Source organism: Alligator mississippiensis, chromosome 1 (genome assembly GCF_030867095.1).
Source record: "Alligator mississippiensis isolate rAllMis1 chromosome 1, rAllMis1, whole genome shotgun sequence".
NCBI classification, from domain to species: domain Eukaryota; kingdom Metazoa; phylum Chordata; order Crocodylia; family Alligatoridae; genus Alligator; species Alligator mississippiensis.
The window spans coordinates 148099401-148120737 of NC_081824.1; the positions used below are offsets into that span (position 1 = coordinate 148099401).

Here is a 21337-nt window from a genome sequence, read left to right on the forward strand (position 1 = left end):
GTGTTTGCTCACTTAATAGTGATAAGCAGACAACCCCAAATCCCCTCTTTCCTCTGAATCTCTGTCTACATGACTTGTTGTTTCTCGTTCTCTTCTGGACAGATGGTGCTGCTACACCCTGATAGTTAAGATGCATATGATTTTGTCTCTTGTTGGGGGTAGCATCTTTGAACTTAAGAGGATGTCTTTTGAGGAATAAGTGGAGTCCCATGAGAGAACATCAAAGAACTGGGAGGGAGGATCTCTAAGGACAGAATTAAAGGGGGTGGAGGGGGGAAGCATGGGAAAGGGAACAGAGTTCTAAAAATTGCACCCCTAAAAGGGAGATAAATATTTGTCTTCTGTCAACATTACAAAAATCTACTCTGAATGATTTTACCATTGTGCCATAGCTAAGATTGAAGCAAAGTTCACTATATGCTTGGTGTTGTCACTGCCCCCAAATTTCAGTCACACTTGGGGTCAAAATTGGTAGGTTAGATGTGGGTATCATGGATTATTTTAGGGGAGTAACTGCTTGGTGACACCAGCCTGTGGTACTTCTAAATATCCCCTGAAGCCAGCCTAGCCATAGCTTCTAGAACACAGAGCAAGCCCTGGCTCCTTCCATCTCTTGAGGCCCAGGCTTTTTTATTTCTTTGATTCTCCCTGGTTATCCACAACCCTTCCACAGGAATTACTTTTACAGTTCAGCTTCTGAGAGAAACTTGACCTTTTTGAAGGGAGAGAGAGACAGACATCCCCAGTTCCAAGCAGCAATAGTGAAAAGGCATGTAGTGGAGGGTGGAGGGTAAAGCAATACTTCTGTCCCCAGTCTAACCCAGACAGCCCCGAGCCCGAGAGTAGATCTGTTTTTCAAGCTGCTCCGTCTAGTGCAATTTCTTTCTTTCTCTCTCTCTCTCACCCTTTTCCATAGAGAGAATGTGAGAGAGCCCTTGTACCATAGGTGCCGAGTACATGGGGGGCCTGGGGGCCCTGGCTCCCCTCGGGAAGAGGGTAATGTGACCATCCGTCCCTAATTGGGCGGTGCAGTCCTGAAATTGGAACATGAGGTCCTAGTCTGGGGTTGCATGTCTCTAGGACAGCATTTGTCCTGGATTCCCAGTATCATGCAAGGATCCAGGTTTTTCATTCACTGTTGGGGGGGGAAAAACATGGGGAAAAAAGCAGGTTTCCCCCTGCAAGCTGGCACAGTTCCAGCCTGCAAGGGGTTGTGGAGAGCAGTATGCAAGGAGTGCCACATGTATGTGCATGCATGCACATAGCCAGGAACATAGCCCCAGGCAGTGGTGGAGATTAGCTCCCCCAGCTGCCTGCAGGTAAGTCTAGGGGGTGGGTGGGGATGGATGATCAAGGCCTTTACAGTGAAGGAGGGAGTCGGGCAGGGCCTGAGCCTGGAAGCACAGCCCAGCAAGGGCGGTGCATGGGGCCTGGGGCTGGGGCAGGGAGTGGGACAAAGTCACAGGTGGGTTGTCCAGGAGGCATGGGGGCTGACTCCCTGTCACTGCATGCATCCCCAGGGAGGGGAGCATGTGGGGGGGGCTCATGCCTCTCAGACTTGTGCACAGGGCTGGGACAGATGTGGGCTGCCTGCCATGCTACTCTCTCCCTGGGAGCCCCACAGCAGTGCAGCTGTGTGCCTGACAGCAGTTGGGGTGGTAGTGTGGAGTTTCCCTGCCTGATCTATCACCCTGCTTCCTGCTCCCTGTTCTGTGCTGCCTGCTTGATGTGTTGCTCTGCTTTCTGCACCCTGTTCTGTGCTGCCTGCCCCATCCCTGCTCTGTTCTATGCCTGTGCCATTTGTGGCACAAGTGGTGCTGGTTGGCCATCCCTGAATTAGATTACTAGGTATAATTGGGAAGTCCTGTGACTTACCTTCTCCAGCCAAGAGTTGTATCACTATAAATGGTCCAACAAGAGGCTTCCTAAATAGTTCACTCTCTCTCTCTCTCTCTCTCTCTCTCTCTCTCTCTCTCTCTCTCTCTCCCTCCCCCCCCCATCACACTTCTGCACACACACACACAAACACACACACCCAGGAAGTTGCAGAAATGGGCAAACCATTTACTAAGGCTTATGTCTGAGCAGAGCAAAGTTTTCTGAGAGCATGTTTTCATTCCACTCCTACCTGCATACAACAGGAATGTTGTAGAGCTGGCAATTCAAAGACTAGAATTGATCTGAGGGAAGTTTATATCTATAAAATAAGATTTTGGACCCATGTGCCTCTGAGTTGCTACACTTGAGCACCATAAACTCTAAAAATGCCTGAGAAAATCAAGAATAAAGGAAAAGTATCTCACGTGGAAACTCAAGTGAAGGGCATTCTTTGCTTTAGTCCACTGTGTAAAATTGCCAAGCACTTGGAGCGGTCATGTGTGAGATCCCTCTGATTGGACAAATTTGATCAACAATGTGCATCTAAAAGCCTCAAATAAGCATTTCATTTTCAAATGCAAAATAATAGGTCTGTGAGCTTCTGTGGTTGTTTTCAATTGTTCTGATGGCCTGTTTGTTCTCTCTCCTGTCTGGGCAACATTTTTTCCCTTCTCTATGTACTACCATATCCATTACATGTAATATCGATAAAGTTCTCAACTATGTTTAAAAACAGTATTGGTTTCATAACAACTCCCTGAGGAAGGTCACTATTTCCTCTCTCATAATGTGAAATTGAAGTGTAAGAGCTCTGCAGCAGTCCAAAATAGCTCCCAAATGTCCTGAGTGTAGGGAGGGCAGGGAGAGGAGCAGAAGCGAAGACTTTTCCTAGTCCGCTCATCCACGCTGAAACAAATACTGCTTTAAATATGTTTTTTACTCTTTTAATTTTACTCCCTGATTGGCTTTATGCACATTCCCTTTTCTTCAAAATAAAGTCATTCAGAAGAAAAGTAATAATCTTATTTGGCATTAAATGGCATATAGGTGTGGTGGTTGTCTCACAGGAAGAATGACACAGACTTGTTGCTTCTCTGGGAGTGCTACACATGACTCATGAGGAGTGAGCTTAAGTCAGATGTTCTCAAACTAGTTTAGCAAACAGAACAGGGTTAGATGACTGGGCTAGTGTAGGATGCCTTGAAGAGGATCCTGAGCCACTAATGTGATGTGGCTATACAACAGGCAAATGCAATCCTTGGCTCCATCAGGGGAGGCATTTCCCGCAGAGTTAAGTAAGTGCAAATGCCACAGTAGGAGGCTCATGTGGCCTAGTGTGTACAGTGCTCGTCATCCCTAATCAAGCACTTGTGTGTGTCCTTTTCATAGCACCGGATGAAGTGAGCTTCAGCTCACCAAAGCTTGTTTATGTATATGTAGTCAAGCAGAAGGCAGGGTGGATTTGCACCTTATAGACTAACCAAAGTATGTGCATGTATGTAGATATAAATATATACTTTGGGGCATGCGTGTGTGGACATGCATGCCCACACACACACAGCAGGGCAGATTAGCAACTTATATAGACTAACCAAAATGTGTGTGCGTGTGTATACATACTTTGGTGTTGTGTGTGTTTGTATATGTGTGCACGTGCACATATACATACACATATATGCACACACACACACACGGCAGGGTATATCGCACCTCATAGACAAACCAAAATATGTGTGTTTATGTATAAGTACAACCATATCCATTTCATGAAATATCTAAAGATCTCAACTATGCTTAAAAACAGTGTCGGTTTCATAGCACCTCCCTGAGGAGGGTCAACACACACGTATTATACACACACACAGAAGGCAGGGTGGATTGTACCTTACAGACTAACCAAAGTGTGTGTGTGTGTGTGTGTGTGTGTGTACCTAGATATATATACTTTGGTGTATACACACCCGTCCCCACACACACACACACAAAACGGCAGGGTAGATTTGCACCTTATAGGCTAAGCAAGGCATGAGTGTGAGGGTATAGATATATACTTGTGTGTGTGTGTGTGTGTGTTTATATGTACGTAGACACGCACATATAAACACACACACGTATGAGGGTGCACGCCCCCCCACCCACACATAGGGGTCTGCCAGAGCAGGCAGAAGCGAAGCGAGGCGAAGCGAGGCGAGGCGGGGCGGGCGGGCGGTGCCAGGCCAGGCCCCCTCCCTTCTGGGCGGGGCTGGGCGGAGAAGCAGGGGGCAGCGGCGGCGGCGCTGCCAGGGCCAGGGCCAGGGCCGGGGCCGGGCGATTCAGCCATGGCCTCGATGGCGGCGGCGATCGCGGCGTCGCGCACGGCGGTGCTGGGCGCCAACCGGCCGCTGGACGAGCGCGAGCGCAAGCGCTTCAGCTACTTCTCGTCGCTGAGCTCCATGGCGCGGCGCATCATGGCGGAGAAGGAGCGCGTCCGCCAGCGCTACGGGCCGGACTGGGAGCGCCTGCCGCCGCGCCAGCAGGACGCGCTGCTCGACCGCTGCCTGGTGCAGCCGCACGTGCAGGCCCGCTATGCCGCGCACCGCGGGCCCCCGCCAGGCCCCGCGCCGCCGCCCGCCTACCCGCGCCTGCGCCTCGACACCGGCCAGAAGATCGTGCGCTTCGGAGACGAGGTGGGCGGGGCGGGGGTGGGTATCGGGATGTACGTGGGGGTGTGCATGTGTGTGTGGGTGCTTGTATGTATGTATGTATGTAAACACGCGCACGCACACACTTCGGGGCCCCCTCCCCACCCAGCGTACCTGCACACGCCCCTCCCCCTGCCTCCCAGACTTCAGAGACCGGGGTGCGGGGTGGGTGGTGGGTATTGAGGTGTGGGGGTGGCAGAGGCATTGGAAGGAGGGTTGGGGGCACTGGGTGATGGCAGAGGTGCTGGGGGTTTGAGGGGAGTGGGGTGGGGAGAAGGGGAGGCCGGGGGCAGGCAGTCTGCAGGGTGGGTACTGGGGCATGGCAGTGGCAAAGGCATTGGAGGGCACTACTGTGGGGGAGGGATAAGGGCACACTAGCTGCAGAGGGAGGGTTGGGGGCACTGGATGATGGCAGGGGCCCTGTGGGGCTTGTGGGGGCTGGACACACTGGCTGTGGGGAGGGGAGTGGGGATGCTGGGGTTGTGGCAGGAGCATTGGGGCACTGTGCAGCTTCCCTTCCCTGCCAGACTGTGCCCGACTGGAGTTAAAGGATAAGCTAACCAGTTATCACTACACTTACCTGCTAAAGGATTAGCTGTTTAACCTTTCACATTCCTGCTCGGAGGCAAGTGGGGCTGAAACTCAGGGGCACTGGGGGAGCATTGGGGAGCTGGAGGGGCAGGAGGGTATTGGGGGAGCAGCCTGCAGGGTGGGTATTGGGGTCCCAGGGGGCTGGCTGGGGGATGGTGACACTGGCCTTGGGGAGAGGGATGGGGATGCTGGGCTGTGGCAGAGGGGTTGGGGTTTATGGGGGAGAGGGCAGGGTATGGGGGCACTGCAGGTGGGGAGAGGGGGTGGTGGAGATGCTGGTAGGGTGGCAGGACACTGGGGGGCTCATGGGCTGGGGTGGGCTCCCTCCCTGCCAGAGGCTGAGGAGAGAGGGGGACGCTGGATTGTGGTAGGGGTGCTGAGGGCTCATGGGGAGAGGGCTGGGGATGGAGGGTACTGGGCACAGGGGAGAGAAAGGGGCCCTGAGTGGGCTTGTGATGGGAGTGGGGACACTGGGAGTGTGGAAGGGACAGCGGGTGTTTTGTGCGTGGAGGGGTGAGCCAGGTGGGAGCACTGGCTACCCAGGTATGAGGGAACCAGGTGGGAGCACTGGTAAGGGGTCGTTGGTGCCTCAGGCTGGGGGTATGAAGAAGGGGCTGGAGCAGTCCGTAAGGCAATGTCTATGGTGCTGGGGTACAGCAGGTGCTGCCCTTCTGCTCCCCAGCATTGTACCCACTGCACAGGGTCCCTGGGAAGCAGCTGCCAGCCGTGTTTCCCTCAGCAGGCACTAACAGAAGGGTTGCTTGGCCCTGCTGCTGTCAGTTTTCTGTCACAGTTGTGACAGTCACCAACGCCTCAGGCAGTTGTCAAGGTGTGAATGTTGTGCTGTACTGAGCTTGCTTAATGGGACCCCTGATTGCCTGCTGGCAGCAGCGATGGCAGGAGCCACAGCAGAGTCAGGATATGTGGGTTCTTACCAATATGTGCATGTACATTGCAGTTGGAGGTGTGAGCGCAGCACAGTGATAAGTGCCTGAACTAAATTCTGTCTGAAGTTGTAGTGGTTTGGGCTTCAGCCTGGCCTCTGCGAGCTGGGGAAGCACCAAGGGCCCTGAGGCCTTGCCTGTGTTTCCTGCAGCTTCCCCAGATACACCCTTGGTTGTCTAGTAGTGTGTTTGGTAGGGCTGGACAAACAGCAACATGAAGGGCAGCCAGGTGAAAGTGTGATTACGTTGCCTGTGTTAACTTTGGGTACGAGACTGGTTTGTTTGCCCATGTGGCAGCATCCTTATTACCCATTGGAGCTCCACAAAGTTAGCAGAAGTGTGCCAGGTTGTGCTACAGTTGCACCTTGGTTTTGCTGCGTAGATATCCCCCGTGATTAAAAATGCCTGAGCCTTACCAACACCGTGGTAACTATTCCTTTGAGTTTACAAAGGGTGCTGAATGATGGAGCTGAATTTTTCTAATGTAGGTGCAAAGTGGAGAACATTTGAGTGAAATGAGGAAGGTTTTGATTAGGTAACAAGGCAAAGGGAAAGCAGGACAGCAATAATTTAACTAGGAAAGCACAGTAAATTATAAAGAACTAATTTTCTATAAAATCCTTTCATAGGTTCTTAGCTATAAAATGAGGATAATGATACTGGCATTCATTGTAACATACTTCAATAGCTAAAAGATGCGCTAGTTGTTAATTTTTTATTATTTTATTCTGTTTAAATATTGTTATGCATTTGTGTTAATAAAAAAAACTATATATATATCAAGTACAATACAATAAAATCACACTTTGGGGTACAACGTGTGACCACCTACATCATGTTTCAGTGACGTCCCTCAAAGTCACTTTCCCTTAGGTTTTTACTCAGAAGGAGGACAGCCAGTGTCTTCTGTTTTCTTAATAGTCATACCTCTGCTTTGCAGTATGATTCTGGTGCTTTTCTTCAATAGACCTCTTGTATTAGATAATTTTAGGGTGGCAACTAAGAGGCACAAAAGCCTTCATATTTGCCATTTAGTGAAGCAGATAGATTGCTTTCCCATGGTGAATATGTACCGAGTTGCCTCGCTCCATTCTCCCACATTGGGCAAGGTTGCCGATTTCCATGCTCTGGCTATCACAATGACAGCTGCTGAGATGAGGCGGATATGTAGAGATCTTTGCTAATCTGTGGTTGGAAAGTTTGAGAAAGTCTGAGATGGAAAATTTTGGGTGAAAGGGGGGTGTAACTTAATTTTCAAAGTAATCAGTAGGCAAGGACTTTAGTTTCTAAAAGTAGAATCAAGGCAATGTTTATATTGAATTGCATCTTGTCCTTTTTATGCTCAATTTAAGGATAGTATAAAATGCATTATTGAAAACATTCCAGGTTTTTTTTAGACACCTTTATAAAAATTCATGCTTGGTCTTTTCCAATGCTAGAAGAATGCCAGGAAAAACAAGGGTGTGGAAAGTTAGATGGTTGAAAATACAGGTTTTTTATGTTTTTGACGGTCTTCTCTTTAACACTAAAATGTAGCAGTACTTATAGAGAAATACAGGTGCCTTGACTGGGGTAGTGGATTATTGAATAGGTTTCTTAGTTAAAGGTTCTGCCAAAAACTATGAGGAACCCTCTTCCCCCCCTTATTGGGACACATTGTGTGTGTGTGTGTGTAAGACTTCATTTTATACAGTTTTCCAAAAAAAAGGTTTTTTAAAAGCCCCCAGCCATGAAAGCACTGTATAACATCAATATCATTCATTATCCTGGCTTAATTTCTTAAGGCTGACTACTGTCAAATTAATACTAGTTCCTAGTTTTTCTAGTCACATGGCAAATTAATCTGTTTCTGAATCTGTTTAATTTGAAGTGAATAGAGCCTGTGTTACCCCCGTACTGACATCCAGACATACGATTTGTAAGCACTACCTAATTGCTTTGATGATAATCATTGCATTTCAAAGAAGGCTCCTCCCTGTAAGGAGAGAGTCAGATTATGCCAATTAAGTACGTGAAGTTTAGGGATGTATGGTTAACTTGAGTCTCACTTAGAGCTAATGGAAATCCTAAATAAATATTCTTGACTAAGACCACAGCTATTTTTTGAAGGTGGTGGGGAACATTTGCAGACATGGGTATGTAGACACTTTAGGTTGAGTTGAGTGGGGTAGAACTCAGGACTAGTGTGGAGGGATTTTTAGCTCGCTCTCTCTGTAGCCTACTTGCTTTGCTTTCAGATTTTCAGATGACAACGGCTTTGTGTTCTGAGTGGTCTTGGGGCCAGAAGTCTAGGAAATGTATGCTTTTCCCTCATTATTTGACAAAAAGCAGCTAACATTCAAACAATATTGTTCCTCTTCTTTGCATGTATTAACTGACTGTAAACATGGTAATAGAATCACTGAATGTAGTGTATATGATTTGTATAGCATCAACATCAACTGATTTCTTTCTTGACTTCCAAACTGAGGTTTATATAAACTCTGTTTCTGAGCGTGAGGTTCCATTCTCTTTTTGCATTCTCCAGTTCCGTTTTAATCTTCCAACTGCACTACTTAGTCTTAGAGGCTTTTCCTGGCTCCTCATCATGTAGCTTCCTTGCCTAGCCTCTCTTTCTGGCATCAGAACTAATTCCTGGAGTTCTGCCCTGGCTCCTTAATTGCTGCTGCTTCTCCTCCTTCTGGACTGTTTCAGTTTTCGTGTTTCAGTTCAGCTTTCCAGACCTGTGAATATCTTGCTTATTGGGCATCCTACTACTTTGTTGTCTCCTGACCTGACAGTTTGTTTAACTGTATTGCACAGCTCTACTTTGACAGCACAAGACAAAACGCTGTTTCACATCTGACACTTCTCCTTCTTTTGGTCTATTTTTCCTGCTTCCCAAATAGGCATAAAAAGAAGGGTTGGTTTTTTTCCATTTAGCAGTTAAAATACTTGAAGATTACAGTTAGATGGAGAAGGAAAGAACAGTGTGTGCAAAACTTTTCCAGTCACCCTGTGTGCACATGTGTGTGTTGAATATGAAAACATTACTGTTTTAATAACTGCATGCTGTAATTTTGCCTCTTGTACAGTTTCTAAGATGATGATTTAATGCAATAGCTTCATCTTGTATCAGAGGATTTTAACTTCTTTTTAATGGGAAAGCAACATTCTTTAAGCAACTGAAAAAGGAAAACTCACTCTTTATAATTTCTAAATTTAGTTTCCCTTTTAGCTGTAGTCCCTATATTTCATTTAAATTTCAATAAGGTCTCTCCATTCTCAGTTGTGTCCATAGGGAAATCTCTTTTTATAGGATAGCTAACAGTTTTGTATCCAGCACTTTTTCATTTAAAACTTAAGTAAGTGATGTGTTTATTTGAACACAAATAAAATTTCTTGTTTTCATAGTAGCCCTGCAAGAAGATATTGTATAATTTCAAGGGTGAGCAATTCTTTCGTGCAGTGGTTCCCAATCTGTGGTACGCAGACATCCTGTCAGTGGTACGCATTAACAGATTTATTATAATTACTTTATATGGCAAAAATTTGCTGGTGGTACTTAAGGCTTTATCTTATTAATTGGTGGTACACAATCTGTCAGAGTTTGGGAACTGCTGCTTGAGTGATTTATGATGATATATTAAAATCTAATATAAACATACAGATTTTAATTGCTTATAGATTCATAGATGTTAGGGCCAGAAGGGACCTCAATAAATCATCAAGTCCGATCCCCTGCATAGGCAGGAAAGTGTGCTGGGTTCAGATGACCCCAGCCAGATGCCTATCCAACCTCCTCTTGAAGACCCCCAGGGTAGGGGAGAGCACCACCTCCCTTGGGAGCCCATTCCAGATTTTGGCCACTCTAACTGTGAAGTTCTTCCTGATGTCCAGTCTAAATCTGCTCTCTGCTAGCTTATGGCCATTATTTCTTGTGACCCCCAGGAGCGCCTTGGTGAGTAGAGCCTCACCAATTCCCTTCTGTGCTCCCATGATGAATTTATAGGCAGCCACAAGGTCGCCTCTCAACCTTCTCTTGCGGAGGCTGAAGAGGTCCAGGTGCCCCAGTCTCTCCTCGTAGGGCTTGGCTTGCAAGCCCTTAACCATACAAGTGGCCCTTCTCTGGACACTTTCCAGGTTATCCACATCCCTCTTGAAGTACGGCGCCCAAAACTGCACGCAGTACTCCAACTGCGGTCTGACCAGTGCCTGATAGAGGGGAAGTATCACCTCCGTAGTTCTGTTTGTCATGCATCTGCTGATGCATGATAAAGTGCAGTTAGATTTGCTAGAATTCCTAATAAAATATATTCATAATAAAACTTGCTTAAGAATTAAATGATTAGCATATCTCACTTGCATTGCAAAACTGTTTTCCAATCATGGAAGCCTTCTTTTTTAACCAGGGCTAAGATACTGCAGTAGATCTGTTTTGTTTTTGTTTTTTTCTTTCTTTTTTTCTTTTTGTTTTAAATCCTTAAAAGGAGGCATCTTGCTCAAAGAATATAGCTTTCATCCTTCCAGTTCTTTTTTGCTTGCTGTTCCTTTGTCACAGAGAAGCCAATGAAACATTTATCTTGTGCACATAGACTGCAGCTGTATATTAGCATTTGCTTTTGAAGAAGTGGTCCCAGTCTGATAAGTGACCAGGAAATTAGGGATTTGCTACAATTTGGGGTGCAGCTGGTGTTGCAAGGGTAAAACTATTTAGGGGTGTTATTCTAGGGAACGTTGGAGTAAGTCCAGAAGATGAGAGACAAAGGAATGGTTTAGTGGTTAAAGCACAAAACTGGAAGTCAAAAAATCTGATTTTCATGTCTTGCTTTGTCAAAAACTTGTTCAACCCTGAACAGATCCTTTTAACACTCTGTACTGATGAAGTAGTTTGTCACATATGAAAGCTTATGCCTCTGAACGAGTTAGTGTCTGAAAGGTGCCAGCCTGCCCTGCCTTCTGTCTGCTCTCTCCAATTAAAAGCAGCAATGGTACACAGATACTGCTCCTTTACAGCATTTTAAGTTAACTTGCTATAGATTTCTATTTTCAAGAGAAAAGAAAATGAAACTTCAAGTAGAGTTAACAAGCATCCTCATCCCCACCACCGAGACCCTGCTCCAGTAATGCTTCTAAAAAGATGTATTGTTACTGGTTCAGAGCAGCTACAGTGAGATATTCACTTGCCAGCACAGGAATCCTTTTGTTGGTATATCTTTGCGACTGTCCCATTACTGTGGATTTACTGATAAGTGCTTATGTCATATTCTGGTAGAAAGTGGCACAGAAGAAAGATACCACTGTCTTCCATTTTAAAATTCTGATGCCATTTTGTAACCATCTGCCTGAAAGTAATAGTTTAGTTGCATGGCGCTGGGTTTTGGGGTTGTTTTTTTTTTTTATCCTCTGCCTTTGATATTTTGCAGCTGGCTTAACTGTGGCCAGATTTGTTTGTTTGTTTTTATTTTTCTGGCATGAACTGAGAATTGCATAAATCCAGAATATGCATCCATCTTTTAAATCGGTTATTTTGCAGGAGTGAACAAAAGGTTTTTTTACTTAGCATCTTTCCAGGAGAAAACTTTCTGTTCCAGGTTGAATGCAGAAGCTGACCAAATGCAGATCTTTTCTAATCCATGTTAATGATGAATGATCTTGAAACTAGTGTTCTGAATCATTTGACTGTTCATTAAACTAGAATCATTTGTGTAATTTGATTTTCTCCCCATCTCCACCCTATTCCATCCCCAGCATAGAAGCATTTATTGATCACATAGGAAAGAAAAATAGTAGCGTGGATCCTACTGTAGGCATGCACATGCCTCATGTACATGAAGCTGGACATTTTGGAATAGCCATGGCCATTGGGATCATGCATGCAACCCATGCCTTCTTGTGTGAAGGCATAAGAAACAGAGAAGCCAGTCTTCCCTCATTCTCTTACCACCTGTGGCAGCAAGCTGGAACCTAGTAAATGCCTCACCTGTTCATTCTTAGCTTTAGCTAAACCTTATTACAAGCCTTTGGATGTCTACACAAATCCTTTGGTCATCTCTTGCTGCTGTAAACATATCTACCTGTTCTGATCACATCTTGACCTTGATCTCTAGACCTGCCTGTAGGTCTGGCCCCTGAATACAGTTGTCTCTGCAAGCTCATCTGGCATGTCTGCATAATACAATGAAGGGTAAATTAGCCAAGGCTAAGCCCTTCTCTAATATGGCTATGCTTCCTCCAGTGCCTGAGCTAGCTGCAAACAAGCATTGTGCTGTGTATACATAGCCGTTATCATGACTCAAAACAGCAGGCTGTCTCTTGTGCTTGGCACAATAGGTATATGTACTTTCTGTAAGGGAAATCATATCTATGCAGTAGAAGCTCACTGTACCTGTTAAATTTCTGCTAGGCAGATGAAGCTCAAATTCTACCTTTTAAAACAATGCATGGACATCTTGTCAGACTCAGAGGAGACGAGCTCTTAAGGTTTTTTTGTTAATGACCAAGCCAGCATTGTCAAGCAGACAGACTATACCTGAGACCATCACAGAAAGCAGCAACAAGAAAAGAACTGGTACTAACGTTGTCATAAGGTTTGAAGTCAGCATCTACCTCATTAGTATCAAAACAAACACCCATAATGCTGACGCCTGGCACCAGGAGTGGTCACATTGAGCCTAGAGGCAGAGATTTAATTTGAGTCTGTCCTGTAAAGACAAACATCACAAAGCCGGTGGAGAGAAGTACACCAGGCCTCTTAAGGCATTAAGGGTTGGGAACAGTAGCCTACAGTACACAAGATTGCCTGTGCTGATCCTGGCACTGTTGTGTTTAACAGCAGTGCCAGATTTGACTGAAGATCCAGGGATAACCTGGGACTACCAGTGTCAAAGCACCTACTAGTACTGAAAGTATAACCTGCATCAGTGCTGAACTGAAAGAGTTCTGCTTCTCATCCCTATCACTGCAGTATAAATTCTTCCCATCTTCAAGGAGAGAATCCATCCAACAGGAAATCGGTCAGATTTTTAGTTAGACCCAAACATTACCAGTACAGGGTTCTGTTCTTCATCACATTTGCAGCAAAAAGTGTTGTCATGAAATACACAAAAGTAGTGAAAGTGCATTTGAAGGGACAGGAAATCTAGTTATACCCATACCTGATCCAGTGGTAGGTCCTAACAGGGGACTGCAACAGCTGTGTCACTGCTACAGATGGCAGGGAGTGGTGGCATTTGGCTTTGTCTGTCAGCCAGAAAATGGATTTCAGTCTGTCTAGTCAATTGTAAACTGCTTGAAGTCAAATGGAGCAAAGACCGCACGTGTATGCCAGGGCTCTTAGGCCATGTGTCAGTATGCTTGCATGTTACATTGCTTGTCAGACTTCAGCATGATCCCTTACAGCTGTGGTTAACATTCATATACTACCTTGTTCTGCCACAATGTGGATAGAGGTGTTATGATCCTGTTCCAAGTCCTGGGAGAGCTAATTTGGTGCCCAGGACCATTGCACATATAGAAAAGTGTTCCATACTGTCCCTACCTGACTGTGATGCTTACTACAGAAGCTTCAGGGGTATCCAGCTGAACTAGCTGTAAAAGAAAGGGGCATGGTCCCCTAACAATCAGAAACTGCTCTGAACTTGGGCCATGGGACTGACCTGCATAACACTTCTTCCATTTAGCAAAACTCCACTACCTGAATCTCAAAGGACAACATAGCAGTAATAAATTACAGAAACAAGCAAGAGGTGTACCAATCATCCCTTCTCTCTTCTAGGAAACCACCAGGCTATCCAGATAGTGTCATCAACATATCACCTCTATGTTTCTGAGTCTGTTGGAGTGTGGTAATTATTGTGCTCCAGCAGTCTCCTGTGTCTCATGTGTTGGCATCCCTGCGTTTCAAAACGACAGCGGGAGCACTTGAACTAAAGCTCATCAAACGAGCTTTAGTTCAAGTGCCCCTGCTGCCATTTTGAAGCGTGGGGACACTGATACACGAGACACTGTGGTTCTTTAATTAAAGCTGCTCTTGAAACTGCTCTGACTAAAGTGCTGTCCTTCCCCGCCCCCCTCCCCCCCTCCACATATATGTACAAGTGACCAACCGTGAATGCTGGAGTCTGACAGAACAGGATGTGCAGGACAGTGGGATGTTCTCAAGGTAGATGTATTCACCACAGAGTAGGGGTAGGCAACCTTTTTTGGCTGTGGGTCAGAATGACACCCCCCACCCCCAGTCAGCGATGGGTGGGTGCTAGGACCCTTCTGCCACCACTGCTAGACTCCATGAAGTGGCAAGGGAACAGTGGCAGTGTGCTACCACCTGCATCTGCAAGCCAGATCCTGCCCATAGGCCCTAGATTGCCACCCCCTGCCACATAAAATGGTGCTAGATGCACAAACTACTCTTCCAGAAAGAGTCTGACTGGGATTATTGCAGGATATCTCCAGAGGTCTTGGTTTCTCTACTTTTCCACTAATTCTCCTGGATTGTGCTGGAAATCAGAAGGGACAAGGCTATGGTCATTCTAATAGTTTAAACTGTCTTGGCCTAACAGAGACTGGCAGCCTTGCTCTAGATGCCAAACATCTCAAACAAGTTCAGATCTTGCTGCTGTATAGGCACTTGCTACTTCTGATGGCAGGGATATTGCCTGGCAGAGACTGCTCCCTTCAGGTTCAAGACATTCAGATACAAAGCATTCCTTAAAGTGGAAAAGGTTTTCCACAGGGTTAATCCAAAACAGATTGGAGACACCGCTTGACCTGTGCTACTGATATAACTTGTAAATTTATAGGAATAAAACTTTTGTAGTGTTATGTTAAGTAGATAAGCAGAATTCCCTAGTGATGCCAAAGAGGCCTAGCTTAACTGTGACGTTTTGGTGTGAACATTGCTCCATAGGGGCTTTTTCCTCTTGTATTTAATCATGTGAATGATGTGTATCTTGTATTTTTGTTTCCTTTTTCAAGACTGAGAGATGGCTATGAGCAATAATGAATTATGGGCATTTCTAGTATCCTTTTGAGATATTCACATGTGAATGAGCTAATTTTATTCAATTAAATGATATAAACAAGGTAGCTATGAAGAGGAAGGTGTGAAGTTATGTTCTGAGTTAGTTCCATTCAGACTAATACTGCTCCAGCATTGCAGTTAGCCAATAGCTAACTAGTAGATCAGTAGCATATACTCTGTCATTGATTATGGTTTTTATGGTCCTAATTAACATACAAAATGAGCTGTACTGGATTGGTCTAGACATCAAAGTCAACACCTCAATATCAGATCAACCAATGTCTTAGATTACATGCTTTTTATGAAACTGGGATGGCTGTGTGGGTCTCTTAAAGTCTCCCTAGCAGCAGCACTGGTACATCACAATCTAGTGCAGTTCAACTTTATCTCATAACGAACAGTCCTTTGTAGCCACTCTGCCTTGGGAAACTGTTCCATTTTGGGACCTCAGTGTGTTTCTCCTAAAACTTATAAATCTTCCCTTTGGACTGTTTATAGGAATGCTGCCTACACTACCTTATCTTTAAGATAATCTTCCCGGTGGTCATCCCGTGGGCTTGAAACTACAGTCTCACTTGGTTTAGCTGCTTACAGCCTTTCATAGAGGCACAGTGGCATTGAGACAACACTCTGAATTTAGTTGTATAGTGGTCTAAGACTTGCACCTTGCCAGTTATCTTCCTGAAGCAGGAAAGAAACCTCATACCCTGGATGAATCCAGATCTTTACTGTATTACCTTGATAGGACCAAGTCCTGGCTGTCTGCCTGCCTCTCTGGTGATCATTTCTATGCAATTCAAGGGCCAAGTCATCTTGTTGAAGAGAATTTCCAAGTGGGTCACGTAACACATTTCCTCTTGCTATCTGTTAACAAGTGTGTTCCTTTGAATGCTGATGCAGCCTGTGCTCTGGTACAGCATGCATATATTGCCTTTTGCAGGGACGTTGAGATTTCACATCTGCAAGGCAGCAGTGTGGAGTAACCTACTGACATTTCATGAAATATGTCGTTGGCATGCTGACTGAGGCAGATGCCAAGCTGCAGAGAGCAGTACTTAATCATTGTTTCTCTTAATAGAGCTGGAAGGCCCAAAAGTTGAGGAATGTGCTTCTTGCCTGTGGGACCCTGCTGACACATTACAAAAAAAGAAAGAACAATTGCTTACCATATTGCAACTGGTTGGTTTTTTGGGGGGGTTTTTTAGGCTGTGGTGTCAATGTGGATCCCATCACCTGTTCTCATTTCTTTTCAATCTGTAGTAACTTGGCTTCAGATTGAGAGGAAACTGAGGGACAGTTATGGCCGCTGTCCTTTATGCCCTCGCATTGGGGATATAAGGAGGCATGTGGCCCTAACACACTACACCCCATTCATGTTTCTCATTTGTTGTCTCAAGTAGTTAGTTATACATTTAGGGGCCTCCTCCTGGCCTTTGAGGTGGGCCTTCATTGTATAACATATAGGTCTAACACATACTATTGGTTGAGTTTGTGGTCCTAAGTTCATAAGGCTTTGCTGTACCTTCAGTGAGGTCCATGCTGGAAGAATAGATTCAGTTCTGAAATTGTAGAGCTGAGGGTTTAGCAGTTGGCTTACATTTTAAGAGAGGAGTGCCTGAATCGTGACTTCCGGTCAAAAAAATTGGCTGGGGCTGCGGGTGGGGAGTGAGGGGCACCAGCAGGACTGGGAGGCTGTGGCTGGGGAGCGAGGGGCCTGGACCTATGCCCTGGCAAGTGAAGGGAGCTGTGATTTTTTTCATGATAAAAAACCTAAAATCAAATACCAAAATGTATAGGTGCTCAGAATTTATTTTATAGTGATTGAGGCACTGGTAGGCTTCCAGATTGCTTTAAAATTGTAAATATATCAATAAAAAAAATGTGTTCAATTGATATCTAAGTGTGTGTGGTGACATTTCATTTTAATTACAGATTTGGAGTTTTTTAATCGGAGAATTTGTGATATTTAAACAGAGAAAACCAGGATCGATCCCTGGTGATCTCTGCTATTTGTATTGAATAAATATCAGTGCTGTAGATCCAGCATGGCTCTGTAAAAGGAAAATAGATGTCATTTCATGCACAACACCACAATTTATTAACCAGTTTTCAAAAGAAAAATATATATTACTGATATTGACACGTGAGCCAGAAAGAACCCAGATTGAGTCTGCAGGACTGACTGGGGTGAGGGGGATGTATTTTTTTTTTTGCAACGTTGAAATGGCGTTCCTGAAGCAGTGGAACCTTGCAATGCAGTTGTGGTGGTGTCATTTTTCACAATGTAATTGCCTTTTAACAATTCCTTAAGGTACACAGTATATTTATTTTAGTTTGGTCATTATGTGTATGAATTTAATGTGTGTGAAGTTGGTATCTCGCAAAGAAAATACTTGGTGACAGTCAGAAATAGGGTATATTTTTCAGCATGGTACCAAATGTTTCTAGAGGCCCAGACCTGGCTAAGGTTTAATTTTACAAGGCCGTGTACAAAAGCAAAATAAATGATAGTCCCAGCCCCTGATAATTTATGTTCTCAAAAAGCACTTTTGAGTCTGTCAGTGGCAGCAATTGCTTGTGAAACTGTTTGGTCTTCATTTCATTCAAAGTCTTCCCCTGCTGACCCACCCCTCCCATATTGTGGCTGTTTATATTATATTTTTGGATGTGGAAAGGTCAGTAAAATCATACAGCTTTACCTCTACAGTTGTCTTATATAATATGCCTGCATTTTATTTTTATTTTTTCTTTCCTTTCATTTCAGGACATAACTTGGCAAGATGAACATTCAGCCCCTTTCTCCTGGGAGACCAAGGTGAGTTTGCTGTATTTTTATTTTAGTATCAGGGCTGCTTGAAACTGATCCTGTTCTCATTGACATCATTGACCTTATTCTCATTTGACAATTGATATGCTTGAAGGCCCCCTTACCCTGTGACAGCCATGTAAGGTGGCCTTAGCAGATAGGAGAATCAGTCTTAGTTTGTTTCTACTGACTTACATGGAAGCAGGATAAGATGCCTAATGAGCTAACATTTTTATTCCAAATATGCATGTAAAATGATAAATGAAAGTTTTGCATTGAAGAATATTTTGCATTTGAAAGCTTGTCAAACCCTATCCTAACTGCAGTTAGTCCAAGAAAAGATATCACCCGAAGAAATCCTTGCCTCTTGCACAATTCCTGAACTATCGTGGCTCCAACACGTCTCTAACACTACCACGTGAAATCGTTATAATACAACTAAAATTTTCCTGTGTAGAATATTTCTGATTGAGCACCTGTAGAGAGAATTACATTTCCATGCTTACCAAAGAAAGAAAACTCTAGGATTAAATTTTGCAGTAATTACTGCACAGGTACAGTGAAATATTGCATTGAAAGTTTGGTATGAGAGATTTGAGTGGTTTGGGGTGAGGGAAGAAACGTGCTGATGCCTGGTAGCTCCACTGAATTCTGTAGAGCTGATTTTTTAGGCTTTATTGTGTTTCCTTAGTGAGGCAAAACACCTGTTGAATCGGTTCCTTCTGTGTAAAGCCCATGCTGTTTCTCTTTTTTAAAAGGGTCAGTCCATAGATAAATATATTACATTTGACTGAATTTGCCCTTTTTATTGCAAATGTTAAAAATGTTGACAAAAATAACGTTGAGGTTTCTGTAAGGTAAGTCAGTGGCTGTCTCTTCCCTAAAACACCTCTTGAACTGGATGCAGACTTAATTTGCCTGAATGTAGCAGCACATTTATGTGGTTGTGCAACTGCTTGTGTTAGAGCCAGCGTGCTCAAAGTTAGTTTAATGTATGTACTTTACAGTATGTTTGGCAGGGGAATGAGGGAAGCAGGCTGTGAGGTCATGCATTAATGGTGGGGAAAGGCAGGGTGCAGGCCATGAAGGACCCTCAGGGAAGGGTCCAGGGATAGGTGAGCTGTGGGACTGTGTGTGGAGGTGGGGAGTGCGGTGAAGAAGCATGAAGTTGCCTAGGGTCACTCAAGGTCTAGGATGCCAACTGTGGATGGGAGGCATAGGGTGGATGGGGGTGGGGGGAGGCAGGAAGGTATTGGACTGTTAGTATGCAGGGTGCTCAATTATAGGGATACTTAAGAATGGAATCTGGAGCAGTTGCATGAGTAAGACTATGGGACAGGCATGATGTGGCTTTGTGGGCACTGGGCTAGGGGAAATGAGGAGTATCAGTGCTTGCTTATGGCACAACCCTGGGTAAGTTGAGCGGGGGCCCCAGGCAATGTTCCTTGGAGGGTGGGGGTTTGGGAAATGTAGTCTGTCCCTGAGCACAGCACATTGCAGGAAGGGGAATATCCTTCACCACTCTTTCCCTTGTGGTTGCCTTTTTGGACCAGCCTGACTCAGTACAGCCTCTGCATAAGGTGCTGCTTTTACAGTAATCCAGGCCCAATTGTCTAGAATTTGGACAGCCCTGATACAAAGTATGAACTTGGCCTTTGTGGAGGTTGGTTTGGAAATTGAAAAACGTAACAAAATGTTTGCAGGCTCTATCTTGATATCCTTTGACTCTTCTCAGCTTCCCAGATATTATTACATTCTGTTGTACCCTGTCTCCTTTTAAGAGGTCAGAATAATTAATAATCCATGATAGCTATGTGGTGCATCTGGGAAACATAACCACAGTTGAAAAGTAACTAGTAATCCTATTGTCTAGCTTTTAATATTCTTCTACGCGTGTGCCTCTCTTAGGTTGGAGTAAACTAATTTACTCTGCAGTAGGATAGTACTTGTAAGTACTGATTATTTACAAGTACTGTCCTGCTTCAGAGTAAAAAAACTCTTCAGCAGTGCATGTGTAGACACAGGAGGGGCTGGCTGGGGCATGAGGGTGCTTCAGTGTGGGGGCTGCCTGCTGGCTAGCACAAACTCTAGCACATTGAGCCGGGGGAGCAGCCCTGGGTTGGCAGGCTGACCCCCGGGGCTCCTTGCCAGCTGGGGCTGCTCCAACCTAGCTCCATGAGCTATGCATGAATAAACTGCAGTTTATTGCTCCAGAGTTAATTGCTTCTGGGCACAGTAATGACACATGCAGATGTACCTAGTGTCTAGCAATACGTGTTTATTCCAAACCAACTTAAAGACTTTGCTGTCATCTATCAGATGAAACTACAAAAATGAAGTGAGTATGACAGAAGCAAACTAATGAGCTGAGCTAAGAGACTTAATGGGTGTATCTAAATTGCTGTATCTGCAGGTTTTGTCTTCCATCTTTATCTTTAAGAAGTTTAATCTCTCTAGTACAAGGAGATCCCACAGTGGCAGGCAGCTGAGAGAGTGCAGAAGAAAAGTGATTTATCTACCAAACTCTAGGCATTTTAGTTTGCTTCAGGTAGTCAGATGGATAACATATTGGATGTCTTTCCTTGCAGTAGTTTAAAATGGAAGAATACAGAGTTGTTTGGCTATCAGTTGCCTTCATGTCTGAACTGAAGCAAAGTGCAGTCTGCTGTATCAACAGTTTTTAAAGGTGTTGCTGATTGGTTTTGAACCTAGGCAGGATGCGGCCAGATTTTTGTAGCAATGGTCAAAGAACGAGGGACGTGATTCAGGAGAATGTTGTCCATTTTTTAAAAATAAATAAATTCAGAGGATTTGGATCAACTGTATAATCGATAAGAACATAGGTGAAATTTTTACAATAAATTAATCCAGTTTTATTTAAAGCATCAGTGCATGTTGCTCTTAGGTGAAAGATTAAGTGAAACATCAGATCAGGGAATCCCTTTCTTCCAGGACTATGGACTTTTTATTGTTTCTTTTCCCCTTCTGTTTCCCAAGCCTTCCATTTAATCAGATTCCCTCCCTTACCTGAATCATCAGTCCTTTTTGAGGTTTTTCCACTCAAAAACTATATCTTGTTTACTGTTCAGCGTTTCATCTCCAAGTAGTGTGCACTTAAAAATAGACATAAGAGGGCATTTCTAATTCTGGCAGAAGGAATTCAATAGAAAATTAGATGAGACTGATGCAGCTAAGTACATTCAGAATCAGATGTTACATAGACATATGACTCCAGCCCATGTAACACATACAGGAAAATCAAATTAGAAGGAGCCAGATAGTCTTAGTTTACAATACAAACTGCTTGTTTCCTCTCCTGAAATTTAATAGGAATGCTGGGGAGCCCACAAATCCTACCAGGTGTGATTGGAAAAATTCCTATTTCTTTGTATTTGGATATATATAACCAAAGACAAATTTCTCTAAAATTTCTGTT

General features: G+C 44.5%; 1 protein-coding gene across 1 annotated transcript in view; it reads left to right on the top strand.

Annotated features, from left to right (window-relative positions):
• Positions 1-4116: 4116 nt before the first annotated feature.
• C1H1orf198 (chromosome 1 C1orf198 homolog) overlaps positions 4117-21337 on the top strand; it is a 31389-nt gene continuing 14168 nt past the window's right edge. Inside the window, exons 1-2 of the mRNA XM_006275163.4 lie at positions 4117-4544; positions 17860-17910. Coding sequence (XP_006275225.3) covers positions 4197-4544; positions 17860-17910 — 399 coding nt within the window. The 5' untranslated portion in view covers positions 4117-4196. The remainder of the gene's footprint in view (positions 4545-17859; positions 17911-21337) is intronic.